Source organism: Euprymna scolopes, chromosome 3, assembly GCF_053919585.1.
Source record: "Euprymna scolopes isolate OS-2025 chromosome 3, ASM5391958v1, whole genome shotgun sequence".
NCBI classification, from domain to species: Eukaryota; Metazoa; Mollusca; class Cephalopoda; order Sepiida; family Sepiolidae; genus Euprymna; species Euprymna scolopes.
This window is the reverse complement of record NC_136484.1, coordinates 193,853,662-193,877,808: the sequence shown is the minus strand read 5'-3', so window position 1 is coordinate 193,877,808 and position 24,147 is coordinate 193,853,662. Positions and strand designations below refer to the sequence as shown.

The 24,147-nt window shown below is 32.3% G+C and overlaps 1 protein-coding gene across 2 annotated transcripts in view; it reads right to left on the bottom strand.

Moving 5' to 3' along the window:
* LOC145260444 (E3 ubiquitin-protein ligase HECTD3-like) overlaps window positions 1–24,147 on the bottom strand; it is a 140,079-nt gene that overhangs the window by 17,780 nt on the left and 98,152 nt on the right. For both annotated transcript variants that reach the window (XM_080118502.1, XM_080118493.1), the window contains exons 10-15: window positions 18,558–18,716; window positions 7,556–7,724; window positions 4,775–4,897; window positions 3,448–3,537; window positions 2,969–3,172; window positions 2,440–2,569 (exon numbers count right to left, since the gene is read on the bottom strand). In XM_080118502.1, the coding sequence (XP_079974628.1) occupies window positions 2,440–2,569; window positions 2,969–3,172; window positions 3,448–3,537; window positions 4,775–4,897; window positions 7,556–7,724; window positions 18,558–18,716 (875 nt within the window). The remainder of the gene's footprint in view (window positions 1–2,439; window positions 2,570–2,968; window positions 3,173–3,447; window positions 3,538–4,774; window positions 4,898–7,555; window positions 7,725–18,557; window positions 18,717–24,147) is intronic.

The window sequence follows — 24,147 nt, the reverse complement described above, 5'->3', positions numbered from 1 at the left end:
CAGTTTATTTCAGGTATGCCCTGATGCCAGATGATGAAAGAGATAGACTGGATCCAGCACGAAGCAAGAGTGACGACCAAAATCGACAATGTTGCCACACGGACTTAGGGTCATGCACATTTCGCGTGCCCTGAGCAGCAGAAAGATATTTTCCAGTGACCAGTGAGAGTCTGATCACCCTTGAGGGGTCCACCACTAGACAAGTAAGAATTTAGCCCTGCTGGGTTGCATCTATGGTCCTATGAGCTGGGAGCGACGAACACGGCCAGAAGTACATCACAAATATGCTCCCATGAACCAGGATAGCGACGGATGCGGCCCGGCCCTCGGACAGAGAGGGTGTTAGGGTTATAACTGTACAACCGGCGAAACGAACGTCTCTCTATTCTATGTTCTGTGTATTTGGGATTGTTTTACTCTTTTATTCATGTTGAATTCACCTATTCGTAACAACCATCATCATCGTCATGATAAATGCTCCTTCATATATATTCTACATGTACGTGTATGTGTACGTGTGTGTGCATATGTATGTACATGCGTGTATGTATGGATGTTTGAGTGTATGTGCATGTTGTCATGTGTGTTTGTTCTTGCGAATGTATGTTTGCGTGCATCTGTTTGTATGCATGCTTGTATGTGTATGTGTATATCTTTATTTCGATATGTGTGTGGGGTGGAGAGGACTCCCAAAAGCCCTGTTAAGGCAACCCCTCTGGGTGAAGCAAATCTCTGATTTAAAAAAAAAAAAAACATAAAGCGGGAGACCAATACCCGCATTAAGCTGCCATCATTCTATATATGCATATGTGTGTGTATGTATGTATGTATGTATGTTTGGGGTGGAGAGGGCTCCCGTAAGCCGTGGTGAAGGCAACCTTTCTAGGAGAAGCAAATCTCTGATTTAAAAAACCATAAAGCGGAAGACCATTACCCGCATTAAGCTGGTCTGCAGTTTAATTTGTTGCTGGCTATCTTGCTCTTGCTTGTTGCTGGATCTGAACATTTTGAACCGAGAGAGAGACTTAGCTGTCGTACAAAGCTAAGACTCTGTAACATCATATTTGTATAGATACTCCCTCAGGCATTTGGGCTCATGGATTTTAAATGTCTGAGGGAGTGGCACTCGTCTGACAAGACGTTGCAATCATCATCATCATGTATGTATGTTAATATATGTACTAGTGTATGTATGTGTATGTATACCTATTTGTATATGTATGTATATATGTATGTGTGTATATATTGTTAGTTATTTATTGTGTATACATGTTTATGTGTGTTTGTATGTATATACGTATATGTATATATGCATATATATGTATGCGTATAGGTGCATATATATGTAGGTATATGTAGGTAACTTTATGCGTATGTATGCATATGTGCATACATGTGTATGTATATGTATGTGAATATGTATGTGCATGTGTGTATGTATATGTTTGTATGTATTGTGTATGTATAGATGTGTGCATGTGTATATGTTTATGGGTATTATGTGTGTATATGTATATATATGTATGTATGCCAAGGACCGTCTTCAATGTCATGTCTGCTTGAGCGTGTGAATTCGCTGGCAGGACTAAAAAAAAAAAAAATGTTATCTTCGGGCTCATGGACTTTCAGTGACTGAGGGAGTGGCACTCGTCTGACAAGACGTTGCAATCATCATATATATATGTGTGTGTGTGTGTGTGTGTGTGTGTGTGTGTGTGTGTGTGTGCATATAAATTTATACATAAAAAGCTGGTCTTTCCGTAGGAAGTGAGAACCATGATGTTTTCTGTCAAGAAAATATGTATAATTCTTTCCCTTGTTGGTTTTTAAAGAACTCATTTCTGAAAGCTAAATAATAATCACTTGCTTCTAAATAGCATAGATGTGAGTGGCCAATGTCAAGAAAAGCTGAAATTGAGATGAATTTCCCAACCTGGAGGGTCATGATCCTCTCCCTCTGTCGATTTTAATAATGTAATTAATGAATAATTATTGCAGTTTAGGAAAATTTACATTTTTTCCAGAGAGAGGAGAAAGGAAGCAAGACAAAAGGAGACAAATTGGAGAGAAGAAGCGGAAAAGAGAAAGACAAAAGTTAAGACAGAAATTTGACTTTTAATTTAAAGTTATGAGCAAAGTTGACCCTCTATTGCATATTCTCTTTATGATTGAATTTCTCATCATCTCATCAGAATCTCCATGTTGGATTTTATCGTTCTCTTCATCATCATCCATTCTTCTCGAAGAAAGACAAAAACTTGACAGTTGCATTTACTTGTCTCTTGCTTCAAATTGCCAGGAAATTAAATGCCAAAATTCTTTACATTAGGTTTTGCATTCCTATTATTAAACTGTTCCTTTCAATCCATTTATCGCATGACCAGTAAATGCTCTAACTTCTTCCAATCATAATGAAATGTAAAAGACGACGATACTTACCACTTTTCTGCAAAGCTTCGAGGCTGATTTCTGCTTCACCACAGATTCTTTTCTCCAATTCTTGCCAAGTGATTAGCCGTAACACATCCTCGGGTATCACACGAAGTAAACCTTTACGAATGGTTGCAATCTCAAAAAAAAACAAAAAAAAACAGGAGTGAATTACTAGGTCCAATCTCTTGTTTGTTGGGGGGACCAATAATATGGTTAGAGATAAACTTATAGATACTACAGCAAGATGTGACAAGCTGATTAATTGGATCAGACCTCTTCACCTGTCCAGCCAAAGTGGACGAATCACTAGCCATCATGATCCCGTCCCATGGTATTACCAACCACAGCCAACAGATGGCCCTGTTTTCAGAGAATTGTTGGCCCTGTCGACAGGGTAAAAATTATAAAATGATAAAATAGTTCCTTGAAATAAATACCTTTAGCCTGATTCCTGCAAAGTAACGAAAAATAACAAAAAAATAACAAAAAAAAAAAAAATAATAAAAAAGCAGCCAACACGTTGAAATGCTTTTACCTGTTCCCAACTTTCATTCATCCGAATTTTCTGAACTTCAGCACAATATTCTTCTCGTTCGTCATAGCGAAGACGTCGTAGATTACCATCGCTATCAAACCGGAGATTCACCTCAGTACCGTTACTCAACGTTGTACTCCAAAAACGATTTTCTTGGGGAAATTTATCCTCATCTAAATTGAGTAGCGTTTCCAAAAGTTGTACCTGTGAACATTACAGAAAAAAGTTGCAGGTTAGGGTTGCATTATGAAAATATAAAAAACAAAAATGTCTTCAGATTTGTTTAAAAAAAAAAATGATTCAACATTTCCCTACATTTTTTTCTATCCATCAAAATTAAAAATATGTAAATGATCAAAAAAATTATTTTTTAATCCATAGTTGATCTTAAGAAGAAAAAAAAACAAAAACCAAAAAACAAAAGTGACACATTAAGTAATGGGTCATCAAAGTGTTTGGTCTTAAGAGAGGACACTCACCTCTGCTGCATCAACTGTCGTAAAATCTTGATACCAACTAATATTTTCACCAGACAATTGTTTCCAGACAAAAGGAGAAAGAGACAAAACCTGAAGAGATAACAAAAAATTGAATATAATCATTTAATGTGTGCAAGAATTGACATTGTTGACAAAAATTAACTTGTAATCATTAAAATCTATAAAAGGCATTTTCTGTGTAAGAGTTTGGTCCCTATGGACTTGGAAACAGCTGGGCAAATTTTTTTTAAATTTCACAAAAATGTGTCTTATGTGCCTGGTATTGTTCTTAGATAGGTTTAGTATTGGATTTACCCTGAAAAGTTTTTTAAAAATTGATAACCGAAAAATCTGATCATTGAAGTAACAGTCTGAATTTGACAAAAGTTAACACTCTTATACAGCCTAACATCAAAAGTGCATTGCAAAAGTTTTATCACTGCACAAGTAGAAGGGCCAGGCATAAAAAAATCAACAGTAAGTTCTTTGATAAGACAGGGACACATTTGAAATAAATGTTTCTGTTTAGAACACAACTGAACCATGATACTTGAATTTTGCATTTTAAACTTTAATTCAAGCCATTGTATCCAAATAATTTTATAAAATCAACCACAGGTTCTCTACAGTGCAATGTATACTACAATGTATTGTGGACTTAGTCAATGCGGGGAGGCATGTGAAGCTTCCCCCAAATGCACCATGATGGGTCCCTGACTAGAGTAGACAATCAAGCAATCGATTTAATTGAAAAATGGGTAATTCTACCAATTTTGTTATTTTATTTGCAGAACCCTAACCTCCTTAATTTGAAGCAAATAACAAAACTCTTCCCTGCAACCTCTTTCTCACAGAAGAAATGTTGCAAGTTTGTCTCTGCTTTATCGTTATTTTCATGGCAAGTGCTCGGCTGAGCTCCAATCTATGGCCCCCCCCTCACCAAACTTTCACAAGAAACACCCGTCTAGCAGAAAACACTATCACTAATTTCCCCCACTCTTTATCTGTACCTAAACCTTAACGTAGATTCCATGAACAAAGCTTCTTTATTAGAATTGCACGCCTATGGAATTGTCTTCTGCTTTCCTGCTTTCCAGCTGATTACAATATGGTTGTCTTCAAGTCTAATGTAAACAAGTTTTGATGAGCCGTTCCACTTGTTAACAAATTTACCAAATTTCCATTACTAACGATTACTATATTGTCCAATTGACTACTGTACACTCTTTAACCCTTATCCTCGAGTGGCCTCAAGACCTTGATAAGTGGTGATGCCTTTGTGTAAAAAAAAAAAAAAAAAAAAAAAAAAAAAAAAGTCTAAACTGACCAGGTTTTCTTTGCTACGAAAACAGGCTCCCATTAACTGACCGATCCATTCATATTCTGAAAACCAAGTACAAGATGGGTTTGGTATGTAGGCATCTCGATTCACATTGGAATCTTCATGGATCTAAAAAAAAAAAAAAAAAAAAAAAAAATGGATATAATTATTCGAAACAAGTTCTTCATTACCAAATCACTCATGACTTTGTCAGCAGATTATCTTTTCACAGAACACTTTTTTAATTCCATTTATCTATGATATTATTACAATTTGAATTTTTACCTTATTTTCCACAGTTTGTCAAAGACTTTCATGCAACTTGAGAAATTCTTTGGAATAATCATCTGATGGTTGACAAAGCTATTGAAAGGATTACTCAAAAGGAATAATCTATATTTCGCAGGAAATACTAGAAGAGAAAAAATACAACTATTCTCATTGAAAATGTCTCAACAACATCATAAGAATTTTTTAACTCCCATTATAACATCCAACATCCATTATTTCAGCGATTCCAATCAAAAGATCTTTTTATGATTCTAAGCATCCCTTTAAGTGAAACAATTGAAATTAAAAGGATGGTTAGAATCATAAAAATATTTCTTGAGATATATGGAGTATCTGAAATAGAGGGTGCATCATCTCCAGGTAAAACGAAAAAAAATCTCTCTTGCACTTGGTTCACAAAGTATATTCACCAGGTAGTTTTTTAAATTTTTTTTCATGAGTCTGGCTATAATTACTGGAATAATGAAGATCTTCCTAAGATTCCAATTTCTTTTCATGTCATACATAAGACCTTGGTATTTCGTTAGCTTCTCCCTCTCAGCTCTGTTGAAACCATATAAACATAAAAGCCACTGGAATTTGGATGCATTATCACGATGGGAAAAGCCATCTTATTTTTTTAAAATGGCCGATTGATGGTGTTATCAATAATCAAACTCTTAAATTCTTGACGTTTCGGAATTTTTGAGATGAGGATTACCCCCGTGAAGTAAATAAAGGGTTGTGCTCAAAATTCCCGAGTTCAACAAGATACACCTGAAGAAGGTTGGAGGTTACATCAACCGAAACGTTGTGAAAATCACACTCAAGATGAGAACAGTAGTCTGAATTCAAATAATATCTTAAATTCTTGATGAATTGTTTTTTAATTGTTTTAAATTATTACTTATTTAATAATGGTGATGATGATAATTATAATGATGATGATGCTGATAATTATAATTATAATAATGGTGATGATAATAATTATAATAATTACGATGATAATTATAATTATAATGATGATAATTATAATGATGTTGATAATAATTATAATAATGATGATTAGCGGGACCTGTGGAAATACCAGAGGACTCATTCATATGTAATATATATGTTGTTGTTCTGTAGATGTTCAGTGTAAATGCTCTGATATTATTGTAGCTTTTTTGTTAAAACTGCAAAAGTATTTATCTAAGCTAGCATGAACGCCCAGTAAAGCCTGGTCGTAAAGTACGCTTAAATATGATATTTTAATTCTTGCAGATTTTGTATATATTATTATAGAATTAATGTTATATCGATTTTTATATGTTATAAAGTTGAGATTTCAAAATAAAAAAAATGTATCCATATGACTTGGGTACATTAGCTTAAATCGAAACCGAAATAAAAGCTTATGAAAAAATATAACTTGAGTTCTTTCAGCCATAATCGAAACCGAAACGAAGAACTTATGAAGAATTCTTGATAAAATTATTTATGACAAGAAATGGAATTTCATAACCATTAAATGACCCGGATGTAAGTGTGACACACAAAAGAACACGCACGCTATCGTATTAATGTATAGATGAATTCTTGTTTGTTTTCTTTTACAGTGAAAACAATTTATATTGTTTCAGTTCATCCTTGTAGCTTTCATTTAGTTAGTCACTGTATATGTATATATATATATATATATATATATATATATATATGTGTGTGTAAAAATTTGTAGATATTTTTCCAAACAAGAAAAAAAACATTATTTTATAAAAGAATTAAATGTTTTCAGCACATGTCCAGAATTCTTCACTAAAAAAGAAAGAAAACTCTATATGATAAACATAAATATCACATAAAAAAAAAATCATGTAAATTGATCTCGTAGTTTTATTTTTTATAAATAAAATCATTTTTTAGTGATTAACAGGAAATCATAGGCATCACAACATAAATCTACTAAACATGAATTATTGCTAAATTATCTTCCTTTCTTCTTTGATATTTTTTTCAAAATAGCAGATATCACTTGAATACTCACAAAATTTGATTTTTTTTGTTAAAAAACTATTTTATCACTTTATATGATTTTTGGAATATGATATTTTTGTTTCATCACAGATATGTACATCATAAAGATTTTTCTTTATTTTCGTTTTTTTAATTATAAGGGGAATTCTGAACAAGCACCACGTTTTTCTTCTTCGATACTAACTATTACTACGATACTATCCCATTGATTATTGTACACACCATAACCCTTATCCCCGAGTGGCTTCTGGCCCTTGATAAGTGGTGACCTCCAAGTAAAAAAAAAAGCACCATGTTTTCTTCTTCCCTTCATGTATTTTGCATAATTGTCATTTTATCTGTGTATATTTTGATTCGTTTCAACTGCATGATACAAGTTATATACAGAAAATCACCAACGTTTAAAGTTTACACAAAATTGAATAAAAATGATGAAGTGTATTGAACACGGATCATCAATCGCAAACTTATATTGCACTCTTTTTTGTGCAAAATGCTAACCTGATTTGGAGATCGGATGAAAAAGGGAAGAGGCACAGGAGAATCGGATGAACTTGGGCATAACTCTTCAGCAATATCAGAGAGGCTGTCACGAAAACCTCCACCCTGATCAATTATGCCTTCCATTAAAAATTTACATTCCCACCATTGGTCGTGTTTGTTCGGCCATCTGTAGAAGAAAACAAATTAATCAAAATTATATTTAATTGAACATTTTTTAGAACATCAAAAAAAAGATTATACATTCATTATTTTTTTTAAATAATTTTTTTTTTTTTTTCTGAGACTTTTGGCAGTGAAAACCTTTTTATCATTTTGCTGGTAGTATTAACCTTGAAGGGTCAACCCCTCATGGAGAGAGAGAGAGCGAGCAAAGTATACATCCAATCTTATTGATTGTTGTTGTAAAACTTGAATCCAATGTGTGTGCGTGGTTGGCACAAATTTTAAATGCAAAGAGTTTGGTCTTTGAAAACATTATTTTGTAATGTTAATTGTAAAGATTTTAGAACATCAAATAATGCTTGTATTATTTGGATTCTTCTGACTACTATTCTCATCTTGAGCGTTATTTTTTACAAAAATATATATATATATATATATATATATATATATAAAAAGGTTATGGGGGTTTTTGAAGCATGAGAAACGATGTTACTTTTTGTATGTAATATTTTTATTGCTATTTTTTATATTTCAAGCGGACCTCCGTTCTTGGTCACAAAAAAGTATCGAAATGAAAAAGAAAACCGTTGAAAGAACTGGAAATTTGTAGTGTGGACAGCGTTCATTACTAGCAATCATGTTCGAAAAAGTTCACGTGAATTATTTTAGCCATTTGTGGAAGAAGATTGTGCTTTTTAACGTTTTTTTTTAATGTTGCAACGTAAAAGCATTTAATTCAAACGGCAAAAATGAGAGGCACAGGAGAATCGGATGAACTTGCGTCTCATTTTTGCCGTTTGAATTAAACACTTTTACGTTGCAACATTAAAAAAAAAAAAATATTAAAAAACACAATCTTCTTCCAACAACGGCTAAAATTATTCACATGAACTTTTTCGAACATGATTGCTAGGAATGAATGCTGTTCACACTACAAATTTTCAGTTCTTTCAACGGTTTTCTTTTTCTTTTCGATACATTTTTGTGACCAAGAGCGGAGATCCACTTGAAATATAAAAAATAACAATAAAAATATTAAATACAAAAAGTAATATCGTTTTCCATGCTTCAGAAAACCTCATAACTTTTAAATCACTATCCTAGAAGCATAGATGGACTTTTAACATTATATATATATATATATATATATATATATATATATATATATACTCGGGTTTTTTTTTTTTTTTTTATATTCAAAAGTAATGGACTAATGAATTCAACGAGGTTGTTAGATAGTGCTCAATAAAAAGAGCTGATAATACTTGTTTATTGTTATATAAACATGCTCACATCCCGCTGCTACAAATAGCCACTTGTTTCAATCAAACAACAGATATCATCAGGCAGCGACTTGACTATTCAAAAGTTCAATGAATAATGGATTTTTATTTTAGGTAGGAACTCTTTAGAAGTTGGAGTTAAAAAACTTAAAACACAGGACTTTAATTAAATAAAAAAGTAAAAAGGGAGAGGCAATTTAAATAAAGTTAAAAAATTACAATGGGGAGAGAGTGATTGAGAAGAGGAAAAAGGAATAGAGACAGAAATAGAGAAAGAAAATATAGAGAAAACAAAATAGAGAGAAAAAGAAGAGAGAAAATATATATATATATATATATACATATATATATATACATATATATATATGATATGGAGAAGAAAAGAAAAAAGAAATAAATGGTTATAATAAAGAGAATAAAAACTAGAAGGAAAAGGAAAGAATAATGAGATCTAGTTAAATAGGGAAAGAGAGAAAGTAAGAATTTGACAGTATATAGAAAAAGAAAAAGAAAAAGAAAAAACCTGCGTGTCAACCAATTTATGAACAATTATACAATTCAGTAATGAAACATATTATTACAAATACAAACAGAAGATACAATCCAAGCGTCAGAAATGAACATGTCAAAAAAGGCAGTGAATGTATTCGGCTAGCATATTTATCCTCTTACATACGTCCACGAGTAAAATCAACGCAATTCAAACATACGTCTACCATTAATTAGGCCCTTTATGCTAAATGATATAAGTTTAAAGTTTTCGCGTTTTTATTAGATAAATATATGAATAAAAGAATAAAATAATGATAAAACAATATTAAAATTATTATTAATAACAATAAACATAATAGTGATAATAATAATAATAATAATAATAATATTAATAATAATAATAAAAACAGAATAAAATTAATATTTATTATCTTTTTAATATAACATATTTAGCCATAAGAGGGGATTAAATAAATTAAATAGGTCCAATCATGAATAAAAAAAAACTACTAATATTTATGTATATAAAAAAAGAATACAATACAAATATATATATATATATATACACACACACATATATATACCCAAATATACACACACATACACACACATATATATATATACATATATATATATATATATATATATACATATACATGCACATAAGTAAAGGTGTAACTATACTATTAAGTTGGAAGTTTAAGCTATTTAAGTATAGATATAAAGTCATATTAAATCACAAAATAATACATTCAATACCAGATTACTAATAACACAGATACAAGTACACTTACCTATAAATATATTCAGGCAAAAGAGGTAATTAAATCAACGAAATACTCAAAAATAGCGACGCACAGGTAGATAGTACCCAAATTAAAAATAAGATACATATGTATATACTCACAGAGAACCAACCGACATACTAATAAGCACATATATACATATATACATATACATACATATATATATATATATACATATATATATATATATATATACATACATATATATACACATATACATACATATATGTAATCTTATGTATACACATACATACAAAAAAATACACAAATATATGCACACAATCATATACTAATAAACAACAACGCACACACACATATATACACACACATAAATATGTATAATTTACATAAATTATATATATAGAAATACATAAGAATACAAATAATTTGGCAAGGGTACAGATAGATGCATACACACATAGAAACATACAAATGGATTGAATAAACATGGGAGGGTATACCAAATAATATAGAAATATATAGATCTAAGTACACAAGGTCATAAAATAAATACATAGACACATACATATACACATAGACACACAGGTATATAAGATAGGAGAAGTAAAGAATGAAATCAGGAGAGGAGAAAGTATATTAATAGAATATTAATAAATTATAGAAATCAGTGACAATTTTTAATTTATTTAAGTTTTATATCTAAACTAAATTACTTAAAAGATGGGTTTTATAATGTTTGCAATTAATTGAATTTTCGTGCTTCTTATTTAATAATTTATCTCTTTCTCTAAAAGTAAGTATAAATAATTTCTCATAAAGACATAGGTAGCAAGGTGAGTTTAAAGATGAACAGGTTTTCGCTTTCTTTAAAATTTTCCAATTTACTATTGGGGAGTAACCTTGCTCTACTAGTTCATTGTAATATTTAGACAAGGAAGTTCTATTTTTGTACTCATTATTTTCAAAAGAGCACTTGTGACCGGTAAATCTTTCTTTAAAATTGTTATTTGTCATTCCTATGTAATATTTTTTTTCATTCGGATTTTCCTTAGTAGAAATAGTTGCTTGGTACACTACAGAAGTAATTTGACAATTTCCTTTAAGAGGGCATTTTGATTTAATTCTACAGTTACAACTTTCGGTAGCAATGGGTGTGCTGTTTTTGTTTAATATTTTGTTATTATGTTTTTTAATTATTTTTTCAAGGTTTTCATTACAGCTATAACTAAGTTTTATTGTATTTTTATTGAAAATTTTATGTAGTATATTATTAATAGGGAAGTGCTTTTTAATTAAGTTTAAGAATTTCACTCCTAGATTTGTTTTAAGTTTCAGATTAAAAGGGGGATTGTACCACAGGATTTTTCTCTTACGGTTTCTATTTGTATTTGTGTTTGGGTGTGTTGGTTCTATGAACTCAATTTGGGTGTTTTTGTATCCACTATCCTTAAGGGCCCTGTTATAGAAATATTTATGTTTATTAAATGTTTCAAGATTGGAAGAATTGTCACTGATTCTTTTACTAATGGATTTGGGGATATGCCTAATGATAGATTTTGGGTGATTTGATATCATTAGGCATATCCCCAAATCCATTAGTAAAAGAATCAGTGACAATTCTTCCAATCTTGAAACATTTAATAAACATAAATATTTCTATAACAGGGCCCTTAAGGATAGTGGATACAAAAACACCCAAATTGAGTTCATAGAACCAACACACCCAAACACAAATACAAATAGAAACCGTAAGAGAAAAATCCTGTGGTACAATCCCCCTTTTAATCTGAAACTTAAAACAAATCTAGGAATGAAATTCTTAAACTTAATTAAAAAGCACTTCCCTATTAATAATATACTACATAAAATTTTCAATAAAAATACAATAAAACTTAGTTATAGCTGTAATGAAAACCTTGAAAAAATAATTAAAAAACATAATAACAAAATATTAAACAAAAATAGCACACCCATTGCTACCGAAAGTTGTAACTGTAGAATTAAATCAAAATGCCCTCTTAAAGGAAATTGTCAAATTACTTCTGTAGTGTACCAAGCAACTATTTCTACTAAGGAAAATCCGAATGAAAAAAAATATTACATAGGAATGACAAATAACAATTTTAAAGAAAGATTTACCGGTCACAAGTGCTCTTTTGAAAATAATGAGTACAAAAATAGAACTTCCTTGTCTAAATATTACAATGAACTAGTAGAGCAAGGTTACTCCCCAATAGTAAATTGGAAAATTTTAAAGAAAGCGAAAACCTGTTCATCTTTAAACTCGCCTTGCTACCTATGTCTTTATGAGAAATTATTTATACTTACTTTTAGAGAAAGAGATAAATTATTAAATAAGAAGCACGAAAATTCAATTAATTGCAAACATTATAAAACCCATCTTTTAAGTAATTTAGTTTAGATATAAAACTTAAATAAATTAAAAATTGTCACTGATTTCTATAATTTATTAATATTCTATTAATATACTTTCTCCTCTCCTGATTTCATTCTTTACTTCTCCTATCTTATATACCTGTGTGTCTATGTGTATATGTATGTGTCTATGTATTTATTTTATGACCTTGTGTACTTAGATCTATATATTTCTATATTATTTGGTATACCCTCCCATGTTTATTCAATCCATTTGTATGTTTCTATGTGTGTATGCATCTATCTGTACCCTTGCCAAATTATTTGTATTCTTATGTATTTCTATATATATAATTTATGTAAATTATACATATTTATGTGTGTGTATATATGTGTGTGTGTGTGCGTTGTTGTTTATTAGTATATGATTGTGTGCATATATTTGTGTATTTTTTTGTATGTATGTGTATACATAAGATTACATATATGTATGTATATGTGTATATATATGTATGTATATATATATATATATATGTATATATATATATATATGTATGTATATGTATATATGTATATATGTGCTTATTAGTATGTCGGTTGGTTCTCTGTGAGTATATACATATGTATCTTATTTTTAATTTGGGTACTATCTACCTGTGCGTCGCTATTTTTGAGTATTTCGTTGATTTAATTACCTCTTTTGCCTGAATATATTTATAGGTAAGTGTACTTGTATCTGTGTTATTAGTAATCTGGTATTGAATGTATTATTTTGTGATTTAATATGACTTTATATCTATACTTAAATAGCTTAAACTTCCAACTTAATAGTATAGTTACACCTTTACTTATGTGCATGTATATGTATATATATATATATATATATATATATATGTATATATATGTGTGTGTATGTGTGTGTATATTTGGGTATATATATGTGTGTGCGTATATATATATATATATATATTTGTATTGTATTCTTTTTTTATATACATAAATATTAGTAGTTTTTTTTATTCATGATTGGACCTATTTAATTTATTTAATCCCCTCTTATGGCTAAATATGTTATATTAAAAAGATAATAAATATTAATTTTATTCTGTTTTTATTATTATTATTATTATTATTATTATTATTATCACTATTATGTTTATTGTTATTAATAATAATTTTAATATTGTTTTATCATTATTTTATTCTTTTATTCATATATTTATCTAATAAAAACGCGAAAACTTTAAACTTATATCATTTAGCATAAAGGGCCTAATTAATGGTAGACGTATGTTTGAATTGCGTTGATTTTACTCGTGGACGTATGTAAGAGGATAAATATGCTAGCCGAATACATTCACTGCCTTTTTTGACACGTTCATTTCTGACGCTTGGATTGTATCTTCTGTTTGTATTTGTAATAATATGTTTCATTACTGAATTGTATAATTGTTCATAAATTGGTTGACACGCAGGTTTTTTCTTTTTCTTTTTCTATATACTGTCAAATTCTTACTTTCTCTCTTTCCCTATTTAACTAGATCTCATTATTCTTTCCTTTTCCTTCTAGTTTTTATTCTCTTTATTATAACCATTTATTTCTTTTTTCTTTTCTTCTCCATATCATATATATATATGTATATGTATATATATATATATATATATATATATATATGTATATATATGTATATATATATATATATATTTTCTCTCTTCTTTTTCTCTCTATTTTGTTTTCTCTATATTTTCTTTCTCTATTTCTGTCTCTATTCCTTTTTCCTCTTCTCAATCACTCTCTCCCCATTGTAATTTTTTAACTTTATTTAAATTGCCTCTCCCTTTTTACTTTTTTATTTAATTAAAGTCCTGTGTTTTAAGTTTTTTAACTCCAACTTCTAAAGAGTTCCTACCTAAAATAAAAATCCATTATTCATTGAACTTTTGAATAGTCAAGTCGCTGCCTGATGATATCTGTTGTTTGATTGAAACAAGTGGCTATTTGTAGCAGCGGGATGTGAGCATGTTTATATAACAATAAACAAGTATATATATATATATATATATATATATATATATATATATATATATATATAGTAATAAATCGGTAATAATAAATATTGATATATAATGCTAAGTAGTAAAATTGTACATCTAAAAACAAAAATAATTCTTCTAAAATTTATATTAAAATTGTCCGCATGGACACATGATTAATACTTATCAAAATTCAGTAGTAAAATGACACTCATTTGGAGGTTGAAGGTTCAATCCTCGGTGCGAATGACACTTAAAATATAATTGCAAATCACGTATGACTTTTACAAAGTTATAGTTGCTGAAACAAGAGCATGTTACTCCCATGGATTAAATAAAGGATCCTGTTTGAAATTCCATGCAGTTCTTAAGTTCAACAGAAAGATTCTAGAGTCCGACAGAAAGATACCAAAGTTGAACAAGATAGACTTGAAGTTGACTGGAACTGTGAAAATGACACTCAAGATGAGAACAGTAGTTCAAATAATCGAAATAATTCTCATCTCAATAATCAGAAACATTATACCAAAAAATGTTTGTATAATTTTTTTTTAAATGAATAATTTTTTTTTTTTTTTTTAGCAAAATGAAGAAAAAAAATCTTCTGTGAAAAGGGTGTATATCACCAGAAGTCTCCATAAAAATAAAAATTATTTTATGTTTTTAACAAAAAATAATACGAACATCATTTGGTATTCTAAGTTTTTATTATAAAGAATAATGGTTTCAAAGATGTGACCAAAATTATAAAGAATCAGGAAAGGAGTGCAAGGCGGGGTTTACTCATGGATGTGGGTATCAAATGGCAAAAGATGGCTGAAATTGAGATGAATTTTCCAACCTGTGGTTCAATCCCCCTCCTCTTCCATGCATGCGATCAGAGTTCTATGGACAAATTTATCTTTGTTTGACCTTTGAAAACTAAATATTTTCGTTTATTAATCAAATAGAAAAGTTGCTAGCCAAACCCACATGATTTTTAGAATATGATATCTTTGCTCCATGATGAGTATGTACAGCATAAAGATTCCTTAAAAAAGTGTCATTTTAAATATGCATCAAATTTTATGTTGAAATTTTAAGGTATAAACATTTGAATTTCTTCAGATGGTTTTTTTAAACAGCCTTCATTAAAAAAGAGTATATTTTTCTATTAAACTTTTAATTTTTAATTGATTTGACTTTGTTCATTTCATAAGAAAAAAAAATGGTTGAAAAGACATTTTTCACTCAATAATGAGTTTTGGAAGATTGCTGGTTAAAGAAAAAAAAAACAAAAAAAAAAAACAGTCACCAAAAGATAAGCGTTCTATTATTTTTAGTAACCATTTTGAAAAATCACTCAATGAAATATTTTGTTTATTTTTTACAAAATGGCCACTATTTATCAAATCTAGATGCCTTTTGTGGATAAGGGTTAATGAGCTGAAATGGCAAGACCAAGTTTGAATATTTGTGAGGACAGTTAATAGAAAGCTATTGCCTTGAATACGACCAAGTAATAAAAATGTATTTAAAATAATTTTACAAATGTTTAGTTAGTGAAATATCATTATTGACAAACAAAGTCAAAATTAAGAGAAAAGATCTGAGTATGTAGGAGGAAGGAGACAGGAAGTCATTCTTTGATGGAACAAATGTCATGTAAATTTCCTATCACATTCATGAATCATTTGAAGTCTTAGCCTCTACGGCAAAATCATCATTTTCAGTTTTAAGAGAACTATCATAAGGAGGGAAAAGGAAAACAAGAAAGAAATGAGCAAAAGAGAAAAAACAGAAAAAATAAGAAATATGAAGCAAGAAAGAGGAACGAAATCCAGCCAAAAAGCGACAAAAAATGTAATCAGACAAAAATCAGTTTTTTTATTTAAACAAAAAAAGCTGATTTACTTACAAGAGATTCAAGTGGAAAGCCACATTTTGTAAATTTAAAAAAAAAGTGGAATTCTAGTTAAAAAAAAAAAGGTGGTAAACTCAAAATTCCTCTCTACAAGACAATATGAAACTAGTATTCTTTGGATGACCTCAATTTGCAAGTTTAGCAATGAAAATATTTCAAATTAAAACTTAATACAAAAAAGAAAAAAGTAATTTTTAAATAACTTTAAATTCTCAAGTTACTGTGCATATTTTATTGAATTGAGACAACAATTTTCTTAGTTTTGAAAATATCAAGAATTATTTAGAAAAATAAAAAACTCAAGTGTGAAAAACGGATTGACAAAAAGAAGTGATTCTCACAAAATTGCAAGGAAGTATCTGAAAAAGTTTCTGAAGAAATTCTTGTTGAATGGTTTTTAATTTTTACAAATTTAAAATTATTTTTTTCATTTGACAAATGCTTCTTGTTGAATGGTTTTTAATTTTTACAAATTTAAAATAATTTTTTTCATTTGACAAAAATGTTCCTTGTTGAATGGTTTTTAATTTTTACAAATTTAAAATTATTTTTTTCATTTGACAAAAATGTTCCTTGTTGAATGGTTTTTAATTTTTACAAATTTAGAATTATTTTTTTCATTTGACAAAAATGTTTTGTTCTCTCTGCTCTCCATTTGATTTCAAAGGTTTTTATTTCATTTAATGACATTTTGTATTCATCATTTTAAGAATTGTTTTCAACAAAAGTTTATTTAGAAGGAATTTAGTCATATTGAAAACATTATTTCATAACTGACAATATTTTAGAACATAAAATAATATTTATTATATATTTTTTTTACTAAAGATTTTCTGAGATTTTCAATAGTATACACCTTTTTTTAAAACTTTCTTTCATTTTTCTGGTGGTATTAATCTCAAGGTGTGTGTGTGTGGGGGGGGGGGGTCTTATGGAGAGAGTGTATATGTCCGGTCTTGTTAACAGTTGTTGTAAAGCCTGAATATAATGTGTTTGCATGCTTGGCACAAATTATTTCATAAGCTTTAATTGACAGGGACGCAAAGTAGAAGGTCAGGTGACTCAAAGAGGCAGCATGTATGCTAAAAACAGAAAAATTAATAAGCAGACCAAGCTTAGAAATTAGTAGCACTTGGAAGTCTCTAATTGTAGAAAAAGCAAACATTATACAACCTTAAAATTTCGGTGATAGAAGGGAGATAATCCCCTGTTGATCTTTATTAGAGTTACCTCTCCTTTGCTAATCAATTTTTCACAAACACGAAACAATAGCCATAAAATACTGATTCAAAGAATGCAAAAATATCTACGGAGCCAGTAAATTTTTTCTTTTCCAAACAACAAGCAACATGCCTGAGGATGGTCGAAAGCTAAGTTGACCAAAACGTTGCACAAATCAAACTTAAGATGAGAACAATAGTCTGATCGATGCAAGTAATATAAACAGAAGAGTGGTACTTATGTCGACCAATGGAAAAGTATATTAGGTATGTGTACATGTATGAAAATAAAACCAAGTTACTGATGGTTGAAGACATGCGTTGCATGGAGATAAATGACATGAAAATGATACGACAGGTGTGTAATCTGAGTCTTTAAGGCCGGTTTAGATCTGATTAAACAAGAAAGATTAAATGTGGATATTATAGAGAGTTGTGAGCACAAAAGGAGACTTTATCCCATAGCCACGTTGAAAAATAGATAGAGTTTATGGGTTGGATGTAGAAGAGTTGAGGTAGCAAGTTCAATTCACTAGAGAAGGCCAAGGAAAACGTAGAAGGAAATAAGAAGAATAGACTTGAGAGAATGAAGAATAAAGACCTGGCCAGAGACACGTTAGTTTGAAAAAGCTGTCCAACACGTGCTTGCATGTAAAATGGTCTTTAAACGAAATAGGATGATGAATAAAAATATTTAAAAATTTTTAAATTATTTATGTTGCAAAGGAAAATCCGGTAATTATTGAGTCAAAAAAAACTTACCGATAATTTAAAGGTTTATTCTTCTTTTCCCTGGGTTGGAGGCCTTCGTAGATTTGCATACAAATGGTGCTTTTACATTCAGGATCTTTGGAAGGATCGGATTTATGTTCGGTGGCTGACCGTCTATTAATGAAGATCGTCTGAACATCAAGTGGGCGTCTGTCATCACAAAACGAGCAAGAAATTATTAGCGGAGAGAAGCACAAAAGAAAAATGACTCATTCAAATTTTGAATCCATTTACATTTATTATTTGTTAAGCAAATCTCAATAAAAATATAAATATGTCTTCATTAATCTAACATACAAAATTATCTTGTCAGATATAAAAAAAAACAAAAAAAAACAGACCCCAATAGCATTTAAGCAGACAAACTTCGCTTCTGACAAGCCAATTATTACCTATTATTGTTGTACCATGTTATTAACAATATACGAGTGAACATTCCAAAAATAATGCCTATTTTTTTATCAAATCAAAGAAGATTGCAAATTGCATTGTTATCATGACTGAACTTATGCATCCATGACCTGAAAGTTTCGTCTCTCTATTGTAGATATCGATGGTGTGAGACGAAGAAAGCCACCCCCGTCATGGATGTATATCAGAAGCAGAGATGCGTCATTGAATTTCTGGCAAAAGTGCATTGAGAATGGTGGTGACTATGTAGAAAAACAAATTCTGAAGCACAAAAGGTCACCTGTTTTAATGGTACCACCTCCGTCTTTGTAGCTCTTCAACTTTTTGAGTAAAAAAGAAAAAAAAGAAAAAGAGGCTTTACTTTTGGAATAACATATTTTGTTACAACTTATTTTGAAAATTATTTAGTCTGACCCAAACAACCGATTTTTGTTTTTTACTTTACTTCACGCCAAATAAGGCATGCTATAGAATGCGTTTTAAATGCGGAGTTGTGCAGTGAGGCGTTTGTTCACATTACATTTAAATTTCTGCATGTTGATATGGTTAGAGAAACCGAGAATAGGGAGGGTATTCTAAAGGTTAATTGTTCAAAGAAAGCAATTATTAGAGAAGAAATCCTCTGGCATTTGAGATCGCCGCTACGAATGGATGAGATTTAGCTAATTGTTGGATTGGATAGGGGCACCAAAGTAGCAAGTTTGTTGGAGCACATTGCATTGAAGTACTTGCAAAACAAGCGCATGGATGCAACATTGTGTCGACGAGACAAAAGACAAACAATAGCAACAACCTCCGCCACTTATTTTCATTCTTCAGTTTCAGTGCAAAACGGAGCATATTGTTTAATTTTTTAATTATTGACAAATAATTCCTTAAAAATTATTATTATTTTGTTTTATTACATTTTCACCCCCAAACAAGACACATTGCCACTTGGATATAGGGGGCTACTATTAGGGACACAGGCTACAGGGGTACTAGATGGGGAGTTGGGCAGCAAGATGTCCGTCCACGTTACACTTGAACTTCTGCATGTCAGTACAGTTGGGGAAGCAGGAACCTGGAAGGGAATTCCAAAGTCTAGCGGTTCTGGGAAAGAAACTACTGGAGGAGAAGGCTCTCTTACATCTAGGGATCTCTATTGTGAAGGGGTGGGATTTAGCTGCTTGTCAGGTTTGTTGGGGGTATTTACGTAGAGGGGGCACAAGTGCTTGTAGTTCGTCGGAACATACACCATTAAAGTATTTGTAGAACAGGCAGAGGGATGCCACATTGCGTTGATGGGACAGAGGCTGAAGCTTGGATGATAGTTCAAGACCTATTAGGTTGGCGACTCTCTTTTGAACCTTGTCTAGGAGTGAGAGACTAGTAGCAGATGCACCGGCCCAAATATGACAATACTGCATACATGGGCGAATGCACAGGATACTTTCGGGCGTTACTAATTTTCTAGCACAGTAGAGAGAACCTACCTTTTTCGCAGCGGTCCTAGCAATGCTCTCAATGTAATTGTTCCAACTCATGTTTCCTGTGAACGTTAGGCCAAGGAGTTTAAAAGATGTGCTTTCAGATAAAGAGTCTTTGGCCATTGCTATTGGTGGTAGAGAAGGTTTCTTGTAGTTATTGAAGGAAACAAGTTTAGTCTTGGCAGCATTGAATGTGACCATCCATTTTTGTCCCCATTCCACTGCAGATTGGAGATCATTCTCTAGTGTTTCTGCTATTTCTTTAGATATGTTCATTCGTCTTCCTGTCGTGTCGTCCATAGAGTGTAGTGTTATCAGCATATATACCCATCTCAGAGGCAATTTTGTCGGGGAGGTCATTTATGAATATCAGGAACAATAGAGGTCCAAGGATAGACCCCTGGGGCACTCCCGCATTTATATCATATTGTTTAGATGTACGACCGTCAAGGACAACCTGGATTTTTCTCTTATCTAAGAAGGAATTATGTTAAGTATTCTTCCAGTGATACCATATGATCTGATTTTCCTGAGAAGACCTTCATGCCATACCCTGTCAAAAGCCTTATATATATCTAGAGCTACCGCTCTACCCTCCCCTGCTTTGTCAAGTGAATGGTATATATGCTCAGAGATTACAGTTAGAATGTCTGCTGTGGAACGGGCTTGCCTAAATCCATATTGTTGGTCGGTCAGAAGTTTAGCATCTGTAAGGTGATGGACTAGAGCTTGATTTATTATGAACTCAAATATTTTGGCAAAAAGTGGGAGGAGGCTAATGGGGCGGTAATATGCTGGGTCAGTTCTTTCGCCAGAATTCTTGAAAACTGGTACCACAGAAGCAGTTTTCCAGCAGGCAGGAAAGCAAGATTCATTAAGGCATTTGTTGTAAAGTTTGGAGATGATTGGAGCTACTTTAGCGGAGCACTTTTTTAATAGCAAAGTCGGGATGAGATCAGGCCCACATGCTTTTGCAGTGTCAAGATTTTTTATAATGGCATGCACCTGAGAAGGGGTGATTTTCAGATCATCAAGTGTGGCGTCTGTCTGCAAAGGAAAGTCTGGGAGAGGGTAGTTAGCAGGGTCTAGTGTGGAGTTGGAGGCAAACTGACTGGCAAGCATGTTAGCCTTCTCGATTGCTGAGCAAACAATTTCATGATTGTTAGATAGTGGGGGAATTGTTGATTGGCCATTATTTACTACACTGTTGTAGATTTTCCAGAAGTCACGGGTTCTGAATTTCTGAGCTTCGATGCGTTTTTGGGTGATTTCAGTAAATTCTCTCTTAGCTGTCGCTATTTCTTTCTTAACGTTATTTCTAGCTTCTATATAATTCTGTCTGTTTGAACTGGATTTATGTGGGTTAAATTTGCAGCTGCACATGTGGAAGTAAACAATTGGGGAGAGATGGGCTTGCTATAAAATTTCTGCGTGGGGACATGTGCTTCAATTGCTGTTTTGAACCATTCAGTGGTCTCATTTGCGCACTGTTCAACAGGGAGTGAAAAGATATTTTGTCATGGGGCGTCTCTAATGAGATCCCTGATGGCTTCCCAGTCGGCCTTTTTATAATATCTTGTTGTTTTGAGTAATGGCTCTTCCAGTTTGGCTCTAGAGTTTCGGGTGATTTTAACTATTATCACTACATGATCAGCATTCCCAAGTGGGCTGTGGGCGTTCGTAACACAATCATCAGGAACAGATCTAAAAGTGATGTGTGTTGCTCTTGCTGGTCTAGGAAACGGGTTGGAAATGTAACTGTCTGTGATAGGTAATGAGATATAGAAAAGCTATGTGTTGTGGTACCAAAGTAACCAAATACATTTTTTATTTTTTTTTTATTACATTTTCACCCCAAACAAGGCACATTGCCACTTTGGTGTAGGGGGCTACTATCAGGGGCAACAACTACTGGGGTACTATGTAGGGATTTGGGCAGCAAGGTGTCGGTTCACGTTACACTTGAACTTCTGCACGTCAGTACTGTTGGGGAAGCAGGGACCTGGAATGGAATTCCAGAGTCTCGCGGTTCTGGGGAAGAAACTATTGGAGTAAAAAGATCTTTTACATCTAGGGATCTCTACAGTGTGGGGGTGGGATTTAGCAGCCTGTCAGGTTTGTCGAGGGTGCACACGTCGTGGGGGCACAAGTGATTGCAGTTCGTCAGAGCATTCACCACTAAAATACTTGTAGAAAAGGCAGAGGGATGCAACATTTCGTCGATGGGACAGAGGCTGAAGCTTAGATGCCAGTTCAGGGCCTATCAGGTTTGTGACTCTCTTTTGAACCTTGTCAAGGAGCGAGAGACTAGTAGCAGATGCACCAGCCCAGATGTGGCAGCAATACTCCATACATGGGCGAATGGTGGCCTTATAGAGGTACAGGATACTTTCGGGTGTTAGTAGTTTTCTAGCACGGTAGAGAGAGCCCACCTTTTTTGCAGCGGCCCTGGCAATGCCTTCAATGTAATTGTTCCAACTCATGTTTCCTGTGAACGTTAGGCCAAGGAGTTTGAAAGATGGACTCTCAGATAAGGAGTCGTTGGCCATTGCTATGGGTGGTAGAGAGGGTTTCTTGTAATTATTGAATGAAACTAGTTTAGTCTTGGCAGCATTGAACGCGACCAACCACTTTTGTCCCCATTCCACTACAGATTGGAGGTCTTCCTCTAGTGTTTCTGCCATTTCTTTAGAAATGTGTTCATTCGTCTTCCTGTCGTGCCTGCCATAGAGTGTAGTGTCATCAGCATATATACCCATCTCAGAGGCAATGTTGTCGGGGAGGTCATTTATGAATATCAGGAACAATAGAGGTCCAAGGATAGAACCCTGGGGCACCCCCACATTTATATCATATTGTTTAGATGTACGACCGTCGAGGACAACCTGGATTTTTCTCTTATCTAAGAAGGATTTAATTATGTTAAGTATTCTACCAGTGATACCGTATGATCTGATTTTACTGAGGAGACCCTCATGCCATACCCTGTCAAAAGCCTTGAACTTGTGTGCTAGTGTCGAGGGGAAGTGCTGTATCTATGCTGTCAGAGACTTTGTTTATTAAGGTACAGTCCTGGGTCGGGGGAGAGCAGTAGAGAAAATAAAAGTAATATTTTGTTGCATGTTAAGTCTAAAGCACATAAAGGCTTGATCGTCTGATTCTAGTTTTCTTTCTCTAGTCAGGGGAAGGGTGTTTCGAATATAGACTCCAAGCCCGTGCATATGTCTCTCAGAGTCCTTACGGCAGAGTGGGAGATATCCGGGCATATTAAAGTAGTTAGAGGGGATGGAGGAGTGTAGGTTAGTCTTACTTAGTGCTAAGATATCTGGGGTGTTTGTTAGGAGAAATGCTTCAACATCATTTAAATTAGTTCTAAGCCCACAGATGTTAGTAAATGCAAACCTCAAGGGAGGAGGGAATTTGATTTTCTTTGAGTTTTGTCCTGGTTTAAGCGTAATTCTAGATTGTACTGTGATTTTTTTTTTTTTTTAAGTTTCAGTTAGGTAAGGGGTGCTGAACAAGTGGTTATGCAGAACACCAGGCATGCAACACAAGTAGACCATCAGCTGATCTTCCATCTACTAGGACTGTGGCCTCAGGAAAGTCCACTGGGGATGAGTGCAGGGTCTCTTTCCATGCGCGACATGGCACTAAACATTATTCAACTGTTGATCGAGCAGCCGCTCTAAGCGCTACCAAAG